Source organism: Notothenia coriiceps, unplaced genomic scaffold, assembly GCF_000735185.1.
Source record: "Notothenia coriiceps isolate Sejong01 unplaced genomic scaffold, NC01 NC01_scaffold00019000, whole genome shotgun sequence".
Lineage (NCBI taxonomy): Eukaryota > Metazoa > Chordata > Actinopteri > Perciformes > Nototheniidae > Notothenia > Notothenia coriiceps.
In genome coordinates, this window is record NW_011351701.1 from 96,780 (window position 1) to 115,264 (window position 18,485).

General features: G+C 41.3%; 1 protein-coding gene across 1 annotated transcript in view; it reads left to right on the plus strand.

Moving 5' to 3' along the window:
* foxj3 (forkhead box J3) overlaps window positions 1-13,995 on the plus strand; it is a 69,354-nt gene extending 55,359 nt beyond the window's left edge. The window contains 8 exon segments of the mRNA XM_010778197.1: window positions 2,055-2,183; window positions 4,091-4,265; window positions 6,444-6,673; window positions 6,676-6,913; window positions 7,469-7,570; window positions 8,137-8,328; window positions 9,098-9,196; window positions 9,324-13,995. Of these exon segments, the coding sequence (XP_010776499.1) occupies window positions 2,055-2,183; window positions 4,091-4,265; window positions 6,444-6,673; window positions 6,676-6,913; window positions 7,469-7,570; window positions 8,137-8,328; window positions 9,098-9,196; window positions 9,324-9,436 (1,278 nt within the window). The 3' untranslated portion in view covers window positions 9,437-13,995.
* The last annotated feature ends 4,490 nt before the right edge of the window (window positions 13,996-18,485 follow it).

Consider the following 18,485-nt stretch of genomic DNA (forward strand, 5'->3'; position numbering starts at 1 on the left):
GTGCTGAACACTAGCTGGCATTGTTGGAGACACCTGGTCCAATCTTGCTTTGATTTCATAATCCATGTCTCATGCTCCAGATTAGGCCCCCATGTAAAAGACTCCTCTGGCTTTTTACTTAATTCACTGCTAAGAATAGATCCTGACTCGCTTGCCTGCTAGCTCACAGCGTACACAGTATTTACCGCGGAGCCGCTCTTGCCTGTATGAGCATGCCTGCCTGAGTGTTTTTCTGTGTGTGTGTGTGTGTGTGTGTGTGTGTGTGTTACCTACCTTAGTGTACATCTGTAGCTGTACAAATGTGTGTCATGTGTTTGTGCATGCTTCTCCGTATGTGGGTGAGATGCGACTGGGTGTTCATCTGTGTCTTCACTCGGGGGACTCTGGGGTCTGCGTAAACCACAGAGCAGCAAGGTTTAGAAATCATCACACTTTATGGGTGCGTAGAGTAAAAATAGATTGCAGTGAGAGACTTAAGGCTAAAAGCCTGTTTTATGACTTCATTACACGTAACATTTATATTTCTATGGTGCGCTGTTTTTGATTAGCATTGTCGAGCTGATTTTGTAGATGTGCTTAAGCCTTCAGTCTTAGCTGCTCATTGAGTTCCCCTTCACACTAATGAACGCTGGAGCCAAGCCCACACTGAGTGGAGAAAGGCTAGAGTTGCCTAATGAGCTTCTCTTACTACCCCCCCATTCTCCTCTCCCTCAGCCCGACCCCTCTTCCTCGTACAGCGTTGTTTGGATTCAGAATTTGCGCTCTGCTTTTAAATGCAGTCGTTACTATCTCATTGTCGCAGCTCAGGAGCTTTATATTAAAAGCTTAACATTATAGGACCCTCTCACCCTGCGTGTGTACGTCCGGGAGTTATACCAGCATGTTAGCGAGCGGGCCAATCAGTCAGAGGAGAGGAGGCAGTGAGAGCTTCCTTCCCTCCTCGTGTGCCTCAGCTGAAAGACAAGAGGCTTCAGTCCACTGCTGCCGCTGAGAGGCAGGGGCCCGGCCAATCTGCTTGCCTGAAGGCTGCTGCCACTGCTGTCTCATTGTGCTGAGCACAGAGCCCACTCTGTTCTACTCACAGTGATGAGCAGGAACCACCACGCTGCCCTCATGTCATGGACGGACACACACAAACACTCGCACACACACCAGTGTTTGAATGCCAGGCCCCTCTTCCACTGCAGCACCACCATCAGTGCATTACTGCCATTCCTTTCTCACAGTAAAAAGCTCATCACATGGACTACTCTCTGCGGGTATCATTATCTTCATTATCTGGATCGTTCTTCTTACTATTGTTATAATTGTCTGACGGCGCACTTTATTTGGGAAGGGTGGGAGGGCCAAACCTTGTTAGACGATCATTAAGATTGTCGTCCTGAAGTGCTTCGGCTAGTTCCCCGGCCTCATTGAAAGGTCAGTGTTGTCCCAAATGGAATTGCGCTTGGTGAGCAGATGTGGTCGACATCGCCAGTAGTGTGACCTTTAGTGATAGGAATGTCTCGGTTGTCTCCATTCCCATTCACACATTCAGCATGAAGCCCTTAGTGGCTGTGGTGGGTGTTCAGCTCTGCAGCACCCTGCGTCTCCCACACACACTCTCTCAATAAAGTGAAGAGCAAGTACTCTGCTATTATGACATGTCATTGCATGCAGCACACACACACACACACACACACACACACACACACACACACACACACACACACACACACACACACACACGCTCAGGCTTCACATTTCCATAATAAATTATATTGTTGAACTATAGACCAAAATTAACTCAGAGGAATGCTGACATGCTCTACCATCAGTGTGTGTGTGTGTGTGTGTGTGTGTGTGTGTGTGTGTGTGTGTGTGTGTGTGTGTGTGTGTGTGTGTGTGTGTGTGTGTGTGTGTGTGTGTGTGTGTGTGTGTGTAACTTAACAGTCTTGAGCATGTTTAAAACAATTTTGCACATTTCTTTTGTCCAGAGGTAATATGAGAAATGGTCACATCGTTCCTATGTGTGCGTCGGAGATAATAATCTGATGTACATGAATGTGTTTCAGGTGGCGTTGTACAACACAGACCAGGAAGGGAGCGATAGTCCAAGAAGCAGCCTTAACAACAGCCTGTCGGATCAGAGTCTGGCCTCCGTCAATCTCAACAGTGTGGGCAGCGTGCACAGCTATACACCGGTAAGACCGCTCTGCACGGCTCATCAATCTACATTTTGCATTCGTTCTGTTGCCTTGCTGTTCCTTAAAGGTCATTTTCCCTGTCGATGTCGCAGCTCCTAAATGTCTCTTAGTTGGATAGTAGGAAGAAGATATTTCTATAAATCTGCTAAAGTTTGGCACAAAGCTACATTGATGCCAGATGATACATCCTCACGCTATCCACATGTTTTAAGCCTGGAAAGGAGCAACAGTCACTAAATGAATAAAAGCGAAACACCGCCAGACATAGAATGTGTACTGTTTCCCTTATTTCCTCTGATCTGAAATCCTCCAGAGGTTTTTCTTCAGAGGAGGCAGCCGTAGCCAGCAATAGACCGAGGTTCAAGGTGGACATGCGCTGGAGTACGACATCAGGAAGGGGGTTAAGGGAAACAGAGAAAATGTGCACGCTCCTGGAAGCCAGACAAAGAAAAGCGCTTCCTCTGATGTCCTCCCACCAGAGATGCCCCCTCTTTGGTGTGGTCCTCCTGCATCCTAGAGTGCTCCCTGCTCCAGGCGCTGGGCATCGATCGGCTCAGCCTGATGGATGTGCTCTCTCTCTCTCTCTCTCTCTCTCTCCCTCTCTCTCTCTCTCTCTCTCTCTCTCTCTCTCTCTCTCAGCAGCTCACAGTAAACACTCTGGCTTTATTATCACCTCTTCACTCTTACCCGAGCCAGACTGCGAGCCGTGCACTTCAGCAGACTGCCCACATCTCGGACGAGGAAGATGTTGCGTGATCAAATATTGGACGTGACCTCTCTTGTAATGCTCGTTGTCAGGTCCTGCTTTGTAAGAACAGCCATGGTTTTGCATCAATGCCTCTTGCTCCGATAAATCCCGTAGACAAACTTGCTGCTGGGGGGAGCGCTGCTTGCCGCCTCACATCTCGGGGCAGGGCATAACATTGACTGCCCACACAGAGACGTGGATAAAATGCTTGCTTATTTGTACACGGTATTGCTATTGATTTTGTTTTGAATACATTTGGCTTGGCCACCAGAGTATTGGGATTGTGTCCATTTGAGTTGGTCTGTTAATGCTGTGTGAGCCAAGGTGGTTAAGCACTGACCCATATTGTTGTGGTCGGCCTGATTGTTCTTTACATGCTGTGTGAGTGACACCTCCTCAAACAGGAACAACAGTGTTACAGTGCCATCGTCATCTTTAGCTCACACATTTAAATAAACCACAAACGCTGCTTTAAGTATTCTAGAGACTTTCTCTCTTTGCGGCTCCAAAACCATATGAGCATTGCGGGTATCTTTTGAAAAGTTTGTATATTATTCATGTGTATGTTTGAACATTATAGTGCGCTCCTCTTAGCCTCAGTAGTCCCTGTGGACTGTGTGTAGCAGAACTGAGGCCAGTGTACTTCCACAGAAATCTATCCAAGATTAAACATTAAACATAATCTGCTCTCCTTGTAGCCGTTTGCTTCTGTAAATCTTTTTAAGATTTTTATTTTTTTTTTTTGCATTTTTAAGAAATTATTCACAAAGCATACATAACAAAATAAACACATCTAGGTAAATACATTAACTACATAACAGTTGACAAATCAAAAAATGCAATAATAACTATAATGTTAATAATATAAATAAAAGAAGGGATACAATATTAATACATGAATTGGTCACAAAATAACTATTATTTTCGTTATGGATTAATCTACAGATTATTTTAAAGTTGTTTGTTTTACCCTCGATTTACAAATCAAAGGAAAAGGCAAGAATACTCTTGAAATGAAGGAAGCCCATGAGGTCAAATCTTACCTCATGTTCCTTACAAGTCTACATTATAGTGTTCTATACTTGACCTATGTTCCTCAAAGATATGCATCTGCTTCTGTAAATCTTAAGCTCTCTTCCTCTCCTCATCTCTCCAGGTGACCACTCACCCAGAGCCCGTGTCCCAGGCCATGAGCCTGCAGCAGCCCCCCCAGTCCCAGTACAACATGCCAGACAGGGACAAGCAGCTCCTGTTCTCCGAATTTGAAGATCTCAGTGCCTCTTTCCGCAGCCTTTACAAGTCTGTTTTTGAGCAGTCCTTCAGCCAACAAGGTGAGTGGCCTCCCAGGACCATCGAGTGGAAATCTAATAAAGAGCCTAAGCTTTATTTATAAAGGAACAGGATGATTCTCTCAACGATTTTCCTAATGTTGGTTTGTTCTTATGAGCCAGGGCTATAGAGAGTCTTTAGGCACTAATTAGGTTTACAGAGACAAGAGCAGGTATTCAACAGGCTGACAGCCTATAGTTTAAATCTACACGGAGCGGTTTCATGCTCTTCTGCCAGAGTAATGTGGAAAAGGTCTCATTTCATATTCAAAATAAGAATCTGAGAGTTCATGTCTTAAATATTTCATTACATTAGTAAACAGATGTTACTGCTTTCATTTAACGATTAATACGGAATTGATACTCTATCCTTCTTGCTTTTATGTTTTTCAAATTACTTGAAAGTTGTCTGCGTCTTGTTTTGGATGTCTTCTCATGTAGGCTGTGTTTCATCAGAGGGGAAGAGGAGTTTGCACAGAAATCTGTTGGATATGAGGTTCATGTTTCATAATGATAGGGAATTTGTTATGATATAATATATACTTGCGGATAGCGCACAGCTTTCCAAAAGCTTGTGAATCCCTGCTGAACAAAATGCATTTTTGCTTGTAATCTGATTGACTGATAAACAAAGAGCACTTGAAAAGCGGCTTAGGAGCAAAGTATACTGAGCTTTCTGTGCATAACCTACTTTCACAAATCAAATGCATTTCATGCTAATGTTTTCAAAGAGTTCCTCTCCTTTAATCTATCATCTGTGTTTCATTAGTTCAAAGTTGTTACCTTTTTGTATGCGCATAAAAGTGAAATCTCTTAGTCAGACAAGCTCTAGCAATTAAAAAGCGTAAATAATCGAGCTAGAGGATTTCACACTCTGCCGCTGTAGACAGTGAGCTAATTCACTGGCTTTGATAATAGGTAATGAGCTCGCATTATTATTCTGGTGCCGCGTTAATTGCTTTCTGTATTTCCCTGGTTGGACAATGGGCTTTCTCTGCCGATAAGAGATGCACCTTTGTCACCCCTGCAGTGAGTGTTACGTGGTGATTGTGGAGGTTCAGGGCTAGAGTCAGCTCTAAAAGCACTCCAGTGGAATAGGTTTACCGTGCCAAAGCTGTGAAGGACAGGGCCTCTTAAGACCACTCCCTGCCACTCAGATGATTGCAGTTGTGTGTGCAGATGTTCATGCCCCAGTCATGTTTGTGCCGCGGCACCGTGGATTTGTCAAAGGCAATCCCGAGCTGTGTATCTGGAGAGGAGAGCGACGGTGAACCTCAGAGACACTGCTGATGCTGAGTCATTCCCTGATGCAACAAAATGGCAGCTGGTGTGTCTCAAGTGTAGAACTACTTAAACACAGGAGACCCAGATCCCATTATTGTAAGATGTAAAGATGTATTTAAGTCACATGTGACAACCGTGGCTCTCTTTGTCTTTGTGCTCAAGTTCGTTATACTAAAACACGTTGGTCTGAAACCATTTTCAGTGACATTTGTGTTCAATCGTCTCAATTCACCGGTGAAGGCTTTTACCAAATATATTTGTATTGTCAGTTCATCAATGATTTATAGGTGATTTCTGCAAATATATTCCGTTTACAATGATAAGAAACATCATATCCTCACAATTGAGTAGCTTGAACAAGTGATGGCATTTTTAACTGATAAGTTGAATTGAATTTTCAGGTTCATTATTCATTTGTTCCAGCTTCCTCAGTGTGACAATGTTCTGATTTGTTTCCGTTTTATTTAATTGTAAAATTGATTGCCTTTTTTTTTTTATCCTTTTCTAAGTTTTTGATGTATTGGAAATATTAACATTCCATAATAATGAATAGTGAAACAGGGAATAAAGGGTTACCTCTCAGGATAAACAAGGGTACAATTACAGTAAGTGAAGTAGATATTACGGTTTTAAATGTGCATTTTCATTCAAACTGAGTTTTGACGTGCCATGTGAACACATCTTGTTTTTCAAATGTCTTGTATTACCCTGATTATACTGATAACCACAATACTGTTGGTCAGTATGACTGTGAGGAACCACTTTGTTACCGTTTCATCACTATTTAATGGTAGACAGATCCATTATCAGGATTGTTGCAAGTGTACATAATTGTCTGTCATGGACTTCTTGCAGCAGCACACTAAGCAGCCCTTTGTTGTTGTGCTTTGTCTCCAGGTCTGATGGGCATACAGTCAGATTCCTCCCAGCAGACCCACACCTCCTGCTCCTATCAGCACTCCCCCGGCGGCAACATTAGCACTCAGAACAGCCTCTCAAACAACCAACCCAACAACAGCCACTCCGCCAACAGTGGCCAGGTGCCCCTGTCCCACCCTGCCCAGGCCCACCCTGGCCACGGCTCGCCCCACGCACAGCACCTCCCGCAGCACGGCGGCCCCCACACCCAACACAGCCAACACGCCCAGCACAGCCAACACAGTCAGCTCCCCCAGCCCCCCAGCACGCTGCGCACTCCCAGCACGGGCAGCACCCATCGCAGCACCCGTCCCACGGCCAGCACCCACAGCAACACACGCCACACCCCTCCCAACACACGCAGCACAGCCAGCACCCACCGCAACACGGGCACCCGAGCCTCTCCCTCCAGCCCCATCCTACCCAGCAACAGATGGCCTGCAACCCAGGTAAGACCCCCCGTGCGTCTGCGTCTACTCGCTCCTCATCATGTTCATCTCACACGTCAACACGTTTAGAGCTCGTTTTGTATACTTTTTTTGTAATAAGCATTTAGACATTGTTGTAGGAGGTAGACAGCAAATCATCATCTGATTTATTATCTGTGCTGCTGTGAGAACAAAGCAATGCTGCATCCAGCGCCTCCAGCAGCTCTTTCAGAGTCGACTGGCGCCTCCTAGTGGCCGCAGCACACAGCTCATCTGTTTTTAAAGCCTGGTAAAATGTTTTATTTGGTGCTACCTTCTCATTCATTTGGTGCTACGTCTGGCTGCACAGCTGTAAAAATGTGACTTCAATGAGAATGCATCATCTGGCATTATTAGCTAACCCACAGTCAATAACAATTACAGCAGCAATTACTGTGCAGTTGTCCATAAAATATGTAATGAGGACTAAATCTGTATTTGTCCCAGGAGTGAACTTGGTGCTGGAACCCAAATGACTTGTTTCCACCAAGTCTCGTATCTTGAAATGTTACAGATAGTTTGCTGTGTGTGTTGCAGGTTTACTGTCTGACTGGTACCCAAATCTGGATGCACTGAAAGAAAGCTGTCGTATTGCTAGCAGCTATAACTGGGCTGATGTCGACCTTTCACCTTTCCAAGGTGCGGTTTGGACACAACAAATAAACCTTGCTGCATTTACAAATACTAAACACACAATGGACATGTAATGTGTTTGATTTAATTGTAGGAGATTAAGATTTTTCTAGATTAAAGAAGGAAGAAAACATTAAAAGCCGGGAGCTGATAGTACAGTTCTGCCCCGGCTTTTGATTGAGTGCTGAAGTGTTGACACTGTGGAGTTGATTACGAGTTTAATTAAACTGAGCTCTTCAATTAAATAACACTGCCTTCAAGTTTAATTACCAAAACACCGAGCTCAGCAGGTCAGTTTATCCAATTACAGTCTAGGATTGCAAGGTAGGATGTTTTTTAAATATCACCCACTGAAGGTTACTGACATAATGAATATATATTGCAACCAAGGTTTTTACTTTGTGTTTGTTAATTAGTTTCTCATTTACTATCTTTATATTCGAGAGACAGTTGGCTGGTGCAGTTCCACACATTTCATTGTCACTAATGCATTTTAGAGCAGATATACTGTCACTAGATCTGGTAGTAACTTTGATTGTTCTCTCTATAATTGTGTGTTTTCTGCTCTGAAGGGTTGAGAGACAGTATGAGACAAGCGGAGTTGAACAATTGGTCCCTGGAGCCCACCCAGATCGCCGACCTCTGCTCGTCCATCAACCAGTTCTTTGCCCGCACCGGTGTAATCCAGCCACAGGGGGCAGTGCAGCCTCCTGTCTGTCACGGCTCCATGCACCCCAACAAACCCAGCCAGCACCTCAACACAGGTCAAACACACACTCCAGCACACACTCCAGCACACACTCCAACACACACTCCTTCACCCTACCAACTTGTTAATGTGCTCTGTAGTTGTTGGCTGTGGTTTTTGTTTTGATATGAGGACGTTTTCTTATGTGATTTATTATAATCTTGTTGAGAAAGCACCTTTTATCTGGTTTTGTTTTCTGGTAATAATACATGCTGTAATTGTTCAGTACTATGAGGTATTTTTCTTTATCTGTGAGGGTATTTTCATATAAGTTAACCGAGAGCCTTAAGAATGTATCTCACCTACATTTCCTTATATCAGAAAGTGCAAACAGTCTGGAGACGTTGTGCAAACAGTGAGCTCTGCTCTCCCTTCATGCCAGCGATCTGCAACCTTTTTGCTCCCTTGAAACCAAATAGGGTCTGCTTGCGTCGCCTCATCAACAGCTGCATATGTCTATAGTTCACCCCAACAATGATTACATCGAGAGAAACACAGTTCTTTAGCTGCTGGATTAGACTTTCTTTTGGTACACGTTACTTGCAAATTCTAAACATTAGTTACAAAGTTCACTTACTATTTTGGAAGTGGTATTATTATAATATCAGCTGATTTCAAGTGTCAAACAATACCAAATATTTGTATAGACCATGATTTTTTTTGTGTGGGTAGTAGCTATAATCTGAGCTAATGCAGAGTTCCTTCTGTAAAATGACGCTGCAGGGCCTCACCCTGAAACTAGTTTGTTTTTTTGCTTGACATCAAATTTTGAATTCTATCTTCAGGAAATATCTACATGGACACCAGACAGAGCATGTCCATGATGGGTCCTCCAGGATATCCCCACATGACCCCTATGAGCGGCACAGGACCCGCAATGACAGGTGACATGAAGCCACAGAGAAAAACATAATTAAAATAATAACTAGCTCTTGCTATTAGCCTTTGATTTACTGTTTTATTGATAAACTGGGCCGATCCCCCCCCCCCCCCCCCCCTCCCTCTCTGCAGGACACCATGCACAGATGAACCAGCAGCACATGATACCTACCAGAAACTTCCAGATGCATCGCATGCCAGCTGATGACATCCAGGACGACTTTGATTGGGACTCCATCGTTTAGCCCCCTAATATCTCCTTTCTGCAAAACAAAAGGGAGCGAGGAGAGGAGTTGGAGGCCAGAGGAAGCCAGGCTGAGCTGAGAGGCCGCAGGAGGAGGAGGCCGCTGTGGGTGGGAGGCAGAAGAACGTTTGACAAGCTTAAGAGACAGACAGACAGACTTCACAGCCCTGACATTTCTACAAAAAGCAACACATACCTAGAAAAAGTTACTTTGAAGACAATCATATTCAGTTGGACATGTTAAAGTGATTGCTTATGTACTTGTCTAGAGACGAGTAGAACACATTGACGTCTAAACCACTCGCTCCTCAGCTCCTCAGCCGGCCCTCCCCCCGTCCCTCGCCAGCAGCCTTCCAAAGTCCGAACCCCTCTCCCGCCCAACCCCCTGCTCCGTAACTGTTATGTGATTTGAGCGACGTGTTCAGCTTGTAATTCTTCTCGTGTTGACATTGGCCTCCGCTGCCTCTTGGATGAGTTTATCTCTCTTTTATTTTTTAAAAACAATTTAGTTTTGTTTCTTTTGTTTTTAAGAAACACAGGCCGTCTCTGTGAGTAATGTGATGGTCACTTTTGGGAGAAAGTAGGCCCCACTGTGGCTGAGTTGGTGGGAAAGTGAGGTTTACAATAACTTTGAACAGGGTGTTAAATGTTTAAGCAGGCTTGATATTATACAAACGGAGAGAGGAGGTGAGAGGGAGATCACAGAAAGTATGGTGATCTGTTTTCAAAGCCAACCATCGTGATCAGGCTCACTGCAACAGACCAGTGATGGGAGTACAACAGCTTTTTCTTTTTTGAACTTGTTCTCTGTCTCAAGCACTTCAAGACGCGTGAGAATGATGAGTGAGAAGGTGAAGCAGGGAAGTCAAATATCTCTAGTTTTTTTTAATTCACTCCGCCCAAAGTAACATGTCGGGTCTCTGTGTGCATCGTGTCGGGAAATAATCAGAAACTGTTTTAACGTGAAACAAATTCACGTTTTTATGGTAAAGTTGACTTTAAGGTGACTATTCTATTGATCATTACACAAGCCACCATCGTTCAGAGACAATGAAAGTAGATTTGGACGTATTGGTAATGCTAACATCATCCGCTTATCACAAATACATCGATATTAGCATTTATGTCTGCTAATAGTTAGCACCGCTCAGCATGTATCATGGCAACAGTTTCAGAGACACTTTAATGTTAAAAAACTAACAATGGCCAATATATCATTATGTTATTATGTATCATAGTAAACATATAGTAATTTGGGGAGTAATATGACAAGATTGTTTGGTAGATACACTTCTCAGGATGAAACGGCTGAACTGGCTCTGACTGAAGCTAACAAAGCAAACACATTATATCTCCAAAAACTGAACGGTTTGACGTTTACAGGGGGGAAATGTGCTGGACTATATTTCAGATGGTTGCTATGACTCCCTGGAGATATAATGTGGTCATCTCTTAACTTTAAAGGTTCTGGTTGGCTGATTCTGCGTTAGCGCTAGACAGAGCCATGCTAGCTGCTTCTCTGTGTCCTGTTCATCCAGAAGTGAGATTGGTTTAGAGCTAATCTTCTAACTCTACTCAAGAAAGCGTATAAACATAATTTCTATAATGCCAAACTATTCGTTTAAACAATTGTGTAAAATTGTATACGAACCATGTTATAATTGTTTTAACTAGTGAGAGAAACAAGGACAAGTAATGAGCCTGAATGCAATTTTTAGAGTTCTGGTTTCCAGCCTTGCCGATTTGAAACATTGCTAGTGGACAAATAAAATGTGTTTGTATAAAGACTAACGAAGGGTGGTGAAGCTTCTTAAACGTGCCATTACTGGATTGATTAATGATCAATAGGATATGCATCAAATGGTGTTTCCAATTGAAAAAGGGAAAACAAAAAAAACATTATTTACCAAACTCTCCTTTTTTAATAAATGAAATCCAAATCCACCTATCGCACATCAAAGCGATATTTCGATGCTACACATGTTCTTTGTCACTCCTGACATTCAAATGACAGAGATACGAATCTTTCAACTGCCCTGTGTTTTGTTGTGATGGTTCGATAGCGTCAGAATTTGCTATTATACAATCATAACAGGATGAGAAATGTGACTCATACAATGTGTGTGTGTGTGTGTGTGTGTGTGTGTGTGCGTGTGCGTTGGTTGAACATATGGTGTGTGTGGGTGTTTTGGTTTTATTGTCATTTTAGGGCTACGATTGATTGCTGCAATCATCTCTATGCTATCTACGAGCACAAAAGCAGATGCACACAGTGGTTTAAAGAATAGATTTCAGACATGCTTTCTTTGTGGGAAGGGTTTCCAAAGCACAGAACAGGGAGATCTGCGGTTCTGGAAACCTGTCCTCTGCGTCCTGAAACAAGTGGCTTCTCAATCAGACAGGTGCTGAACCTCAGAGACACTATGTTAAAAAGAGCCCTTTGCACACTTACACTTTCTGTGGATCCGTTTCTAAGATGCAATCTTAGCGATCTCAAAGCTATCTGACCCTACAGTTGACAATAAACAGGATCCTTCCTCCTCTATTCTATACTGGTAAACTATGTACATGATGGTGCTTTGCATCTACTACACTGTGTCCTTATTGAAAGTATTAGTTTCACATTCTGGGATGTTTTTTGAAGCTACAGCCAGCAGACTGTCAGCATTAGAACTGGAAGCGTTGGGAAATGAGCTAGTGTGACTATAGGTAGCTAAATATGCCTGCAACCTCACCAAAACGATTCACTTAACACGTATTATCTCCGTTTGAAAAAGACGAAACAAAAACGTTTTACAGTAGGTTATGTGTTGGACTATTTAATGTCCACTTGCAGTAACTTCCTGGAGTTGTAAAATGTTCATTACTGAGCTTTCGAGGTGCTGGTGAGTAGATTCCTGTCTGACAGAGACAAGCTGGCTGTTCCCTCTGTTTCCAGATTTTAAGCTAAGCTAAGCTAACTGTCTACTGTTTGTAGCTTCATATTCTAAATACAGACACCAGTGCGGTTTTCCCATATTTACCAAAATGTCTAAATATTCCTATAAAGATAATTTCCCAGCTAGGGACTCCAGCAACAACGTTTAGGTTTTTATTTCATATTTTGAATGACAATCATGGATTCTTTTTCTATGATATTACACAATGTCTTTGTTATTGTGAGAAAAGGCATGTTCAAATCTCACACGGTTGTTTTATTGGATATTATAGAACCAGATGTTTTTACATTTGAACACAGAAGGTTATTTGAAACTAGAACCAGCCCAGTTTTATATTGTCGGTCTTCTGTTAAATTGTCCACAGCTGCACTGTGCGGATGAAGTCAAGTTCTCTTCTTTCAACTGATGATACTGCCATTCATTTTTATATTTTTCTGCCAATCATACAGTGACTGTCCACTCCTGCTACTTTCTGCTCCGTTTTGTCTGTCTTTGTATATCAAATGTCCGCCTGTGGATCTCAACTATGAGTTTTGTTCAACTGCCAGAATTTCCTCATTAGTGCTCAGACAAAATACTTCAGTCCGTTAAATGACCCGAATCATAGCTCCTTTAGTCGAGTGGGGGCCAATCGACTGCCACTGAAGACAGCCGTGAAAAAACATCAATGTGTTTTCATTAGGACTCTTTGGACGGACAGTAGAGAGCGTCCTGTGAGTCCTTGGTTGGTGTGAAGTGTGTTTCAGTTCCTCCAGGTGAAGATCGTGAAAATGCACAGAAGCTACTGTTCGACCACAGCAGCACATTGGGAAAACAAAACTATTTTAGTGAACGGATGTGGCTAAAAGGGAAAAAGGTGAAGACAAATGACTGGATCACTATCACAATGTTATGTCTGTATGTGTGTGCGTGTGTGTGTGTGCTTGTGTGAGATTTAGTTGTTTTTCAAAAGACAATTTAAGTTTTTAAAAACCGCTGGACATGTACCTGCCAGAGAGATTACAATTATTGGGAAAAAAAGATTAAAAAAAAGCCTCGTCACGATATGGGAGAGAACTGCCAACAAGTACTGCTGATTGGGGCCTATTTTATTCAGTGCTGGTGTGTTGTTGTGCTTGTACATATATGTCTTTTCAATCATCCCTTTTTTCGTCTCGGGGGTGGGGTATCAAGGCTGGGGGTGGGTCTTATTCATGAAAGACAGGAGCGAAAAGAATAGAGTATTTTGTTATTGTCCAATCAGAGGGTGACAGTATGTATATATCTATATTGTATATATGTGATGAAAATGCGTTGGCTTTTTGTGTGACACTACCTTTTACCTGTACTATGGTTCTACATTCAGTGTTTCAGTGTTGATAATATATATTTGGTTTGTGTTTTATTTTTCTGTTTTGTTTGATTTTGTCTCTGTCATTTCTTGTATTTTTTTCTCCTATTTTTGTTTATTGCACGGTTTATTACTTTTGTTGTCCAATGAGATGACACAGCTACTCTCTGTATTTGTTAAGTGCTGTAAAATAACTCAAGTGTTATTAGAATTGTCGATACCACCGCCCACCCCACCCCCTTCCCCAATATGCATGAATGGCACTTAAAGAAATAAAATATGGTAACTTCACTGTGGAATAATGTGCTGTTTGAGCTTTGTTCCTGAAGACTGCCATCCGTAGAACATGGCAGGAAGATGTTTCAGTCTCACATCATTGGCAGATTTGAGGAAAGGAAACAAATGGCCTCAGAACAGATAAAAGATCACTCCCTGTGCTACAGTATAAGAGCATTTGTACATTGCCCAAAGGACATGCTTATACAGTACATCTTTATAAAGATGCAAAAACTAGTAAATGTGTTTAAACATGCATACATTTCCAGGCAAGTCAATATTTCTTTGCCAATTTTTGGCAATCAAAATCTTAAAGTAACCCATGTTTTTGAGAAACTGAGAGCTTTTCTTACAAACAGATTTCTGCTTATTTAGTGGGAATGCTGACACAGCATTCCCACTATCTTATGCTACGCACAAAATTCTTTATTATTCCGCCGGGTTATTTTGCGCTGCTTCTTCTCCCACATTGAACATCGCAGAAACTCAGTTCGAACATCAAACGTTCAGCTCGGTCGGGAATCAATGGCTATTACTTTTATCATTCATAACTTTCATAATTCCAGAGATAAATCCCATAATACATCCCATTTTTAACATGGAAGTCAATGGAGAACTCTTCAGACTTCAACAATCTTCATGCAACTTCAACTGCTAACTGCTCCTTCATACTTTCACTCAGAAACCTCATTCCAACTTTAAAATGTCACACATCTTTCTGACATTATTCGTGTAACACAACTTTTAAATCTGATTCTTACTTTTAGAGATATTAAACATTGTTCAGACCTTGGTAAAGAGGCCTTCTTCAGATTTTAGAGTGTGTGATGTCACAGCTATAGTAGAGGACAGATTTAATTTTGCCTTCATGTTTTCTTTTAAACCTGTCATAATTCCCAAACCCTACATTCCTGAGACATAGTTTTTCATGACANTTTAATTTTGCCTTCATATTTTCTTTTAAACCTGCCATAATTCCCAAACCCTACATTCCTGAGACATAATTTTTCACGACAAATGTATGAAAACATCTCGTAGCTTGAAAGATAAAACAAATTAAGCAAAATAATTAAACAAAATGCCTCTTGAGGGCATGAAGTGACAAAAACATTAAACTCCATTGTAAGTTCAGCTTTCCCCACCACAGCAGCCGCACACCTTTAGTTAACCTGCCAAAAAGGCCACATTATCAACCTGAAAGTACACAAAAAGCACACTTCAGATGCTCAAGTTCCTTGACATGCTTCACGCTTTGAAATTTCACCGATATCTGTTACGGTTCTTCAACAAAACGTTCACATGTAACAGGTTTATCTCTCATTCAGAACAATGAAAATGCTTTCCTCTCACTAATCACCATGGAAACCTTTGATCTCTGGACACGTCGTTAGCTCAAATATAAACACCTGTGTCATGGAACACGATGATGTCATAACTCCAAGTAATTAGAGCATCAGACTAATTACGTGGTCACTGGAGTTTAACAGACTGTCTCAGCCTATTCTTTTCCGACTTCATACTGACTTCAACATGTTCCACATATTTTAGACATTATTGGTGACGTATGCTTTTAGTTCTAAAGTTTTCAGTTCAAATATTCTGCTGCTTTTTCATGCATTTAGACTTTTATTTTCTTGTTCTTATTTCACATTCAAGTCCCCTCTATTCATGAACCCTTTAAAGTACTCAGCCACACCACCAGGTGCGACTGTTGCTATGTGAGTTAATCTTTCAAATACACCGTTGCTTGTTTGATTCAAGCTCTTGTAGTCAATGTGTTAAGGTATTTATCCCTAACATTTGATCAGCTAACTAATGACACACACTCAGAGGATCTTTATAAACGTTTTAAGTATTGCACATCTTTAAACATGACTCTTATAAATCACTTTTAAAACCAGCGATGCACTACAGCATGGGTGTCAAACTCGAGGCCTGGGGGCCCAATCCGGCCTGCGACTTCATTTCATGTGGCCCCACAAGAGCTTGCAAAGAAAATAATATGTTTATTACGGTTACATGCCAATTTACAGAAGCACGTTGCCCATGAACTACATGTCCCACAATGCATCTCAAATTAGACTTTTTTTCTCAGAATTTGACTTTTTTTTCTTAGGATTTACCCTTTTTTTATATAACCTTTTTTTCAAAATGTCAGTTTTTTTTTTTACTTTTCCAGAATGTGGCTTTTCTTTTTAAATCATTGTGACATTCCCACTGAAGAGACTTGCAATTATTTGCCCTAGACTTCTGCTTTCAGACGTAGTTCATTATGAAGTTATTACCCTATCCGATAATAATCCAATGCAGAGGCAATCATGTAATATAATACATTATTTTATATATATTATATATTTATATATGTATTTGTATATAGTCTTAAACTCACAACCGGCCCTTTGAGTGCAAACTTAATGCGAATGTGGCCTGCCATGAAATTGAGTTTGAAACCCCTGCACTACAGTGTCAGCTTTTCTAAAATAGAAACTTCAATGTTCACATATTTCTAAATGATTCTACGTTTCAATGACCTACAAATAATCCTAATAATAATCCCATTTTCAATCTTCGAAACTGTTCATATTTTTGGTCAATTAACAAACCTGTTACAAATGTGTTTTTCAACACATTTGAGCCTTTGCCATATTTATTTGAATTATTTATATAATTCCTACATAATGGGGAAGCTTCCCACTCTATGTTATTTAAATACAAGTCTGGAAACCTTTGAACTCTGGACACGTCGTTAGCTCAAATATAAACACCTGTGTCATGGAACATGATGATGTCATAACTCCAACTGACGGTCCTGCCCTCAACAGCTCTATGGGGTGTCATCATATGCCGTTTCCATGGAAACGCATCCCTCACCATAAAAGACGATGTCGCTATACATTAACTGCTATGAAAAGGTTCAAAAAGTGCTCAAACTTCACATGTGTGCTAACAGTCCAGCCGTGAAGACATCTACGAGACAGTTCCGTGATTTCTTCAAATGCCCGTTGCCATGGCAACACAATGCTCGCCATGAAACACGGTTTTCTCATAACTTCAGTGAAAATGCTCCAAACGGCCCAGAACTTCACAGGTTTGGTAACGATGCAGCCATCAATGCATCGAAGCGTATTATGGGCATTAAGCGCATCACACATTCAAGCCCCCAGTGTTCATGTATAATTTCAATCTAAATTATTCACTTTCTTCTTACACATTACATTTCAGCATAGCAGTTTAGCATCAGCTTTTCAGCATAAAGCATTCCCACTAGCAATTTCTTCAGGAATTGCATAGTTCTTGTCTGTTGTCCTACTTGTGAGGTACAGTCTTCATTATAACAATGATACTCATCAGGTTGAAGCTGAACTGTTGGTAAGCAGCAAATATTATCCTATAATAATAGATAAACCATGCCTACCAGCTAGAAAACCTAGAAACGTATTAGCGTTCCTAAATTATCCCGAGTACAACTACTGTAGAGATGCCAACAACTTCATTACGAGCTTCATTCCGGTTGATGTGAGAATTAAAAGGTAGTATGTCCTTTATCCCAACTGTAGCAAATAATACTTCATGTACTATGAGTGGGTCATTTTGTCTGCCATGTGATATAGTATTCACAGAGCAAATATCTAAAAAAGGACCTGTTATGCAAAATGCACGTTTTGATGTCTTTTATACATAAATATGTGTCCCCGGTGTGTTAGGGAACTCACGCAGCATAAGCAAATAAAATCCTCTCTCTTTTCCTCCTACCCAAATCTCTAAAAACAGGGGTACAAAGGAGCTGATCCAGATTTACTTCCGATATGACGCAATGTCGGAAATGTGGACTTTTCTTACGGAACTATCAGAAAGTTGCTATCAGAAACAATGCCCGACTGTTTTGGAAGTAATATGGTCTTTGTTTACATTAGCAAGCATACTAACACTCACAGTTAACACAGTACTGGAGAGAACACATTTGTAAAAAAGCAGGAAATAATTCTGAGCAGGCATTAGCTCCACCACCTCCTCTTTTTTTTTCTTTTTTTCTTTCAAGCTAAGGACCCCGAATCAGCAGTTCTTTAACAGGGCTAAAACCGAGGATGTCTAAAATACATGATCTGTTTGGTGTTTTGAGCAAAACACATCATATACATGTTTTTTTTTATCTGAGACCCATAATATATGCCTACAAATAGCATAATAGGAGACCTTTAATATAAATTCTAACTATTTTTTAAATCTTTGAAAAAAGGTTATGTTCCATAACATGGTGTAACTTCATATATCTGTTTCATAAGGACCTTTTTAAGGTGTTTTAAGAGACATTTTGACCTTTTAATCCAGGATTAGAACAGCTGGTGTAGTCTTGTAGAAGAGGTCCATGTGTTCATAACTCTCTCATACCCACCCTCAAAGCACCCTCCCGAAATTACCATATGGTGTGTCACTTCACAACATGTGTCCACACCATAGACTGTATATATAAAGGTCCACACACTGACACTCTACACGTATACTGC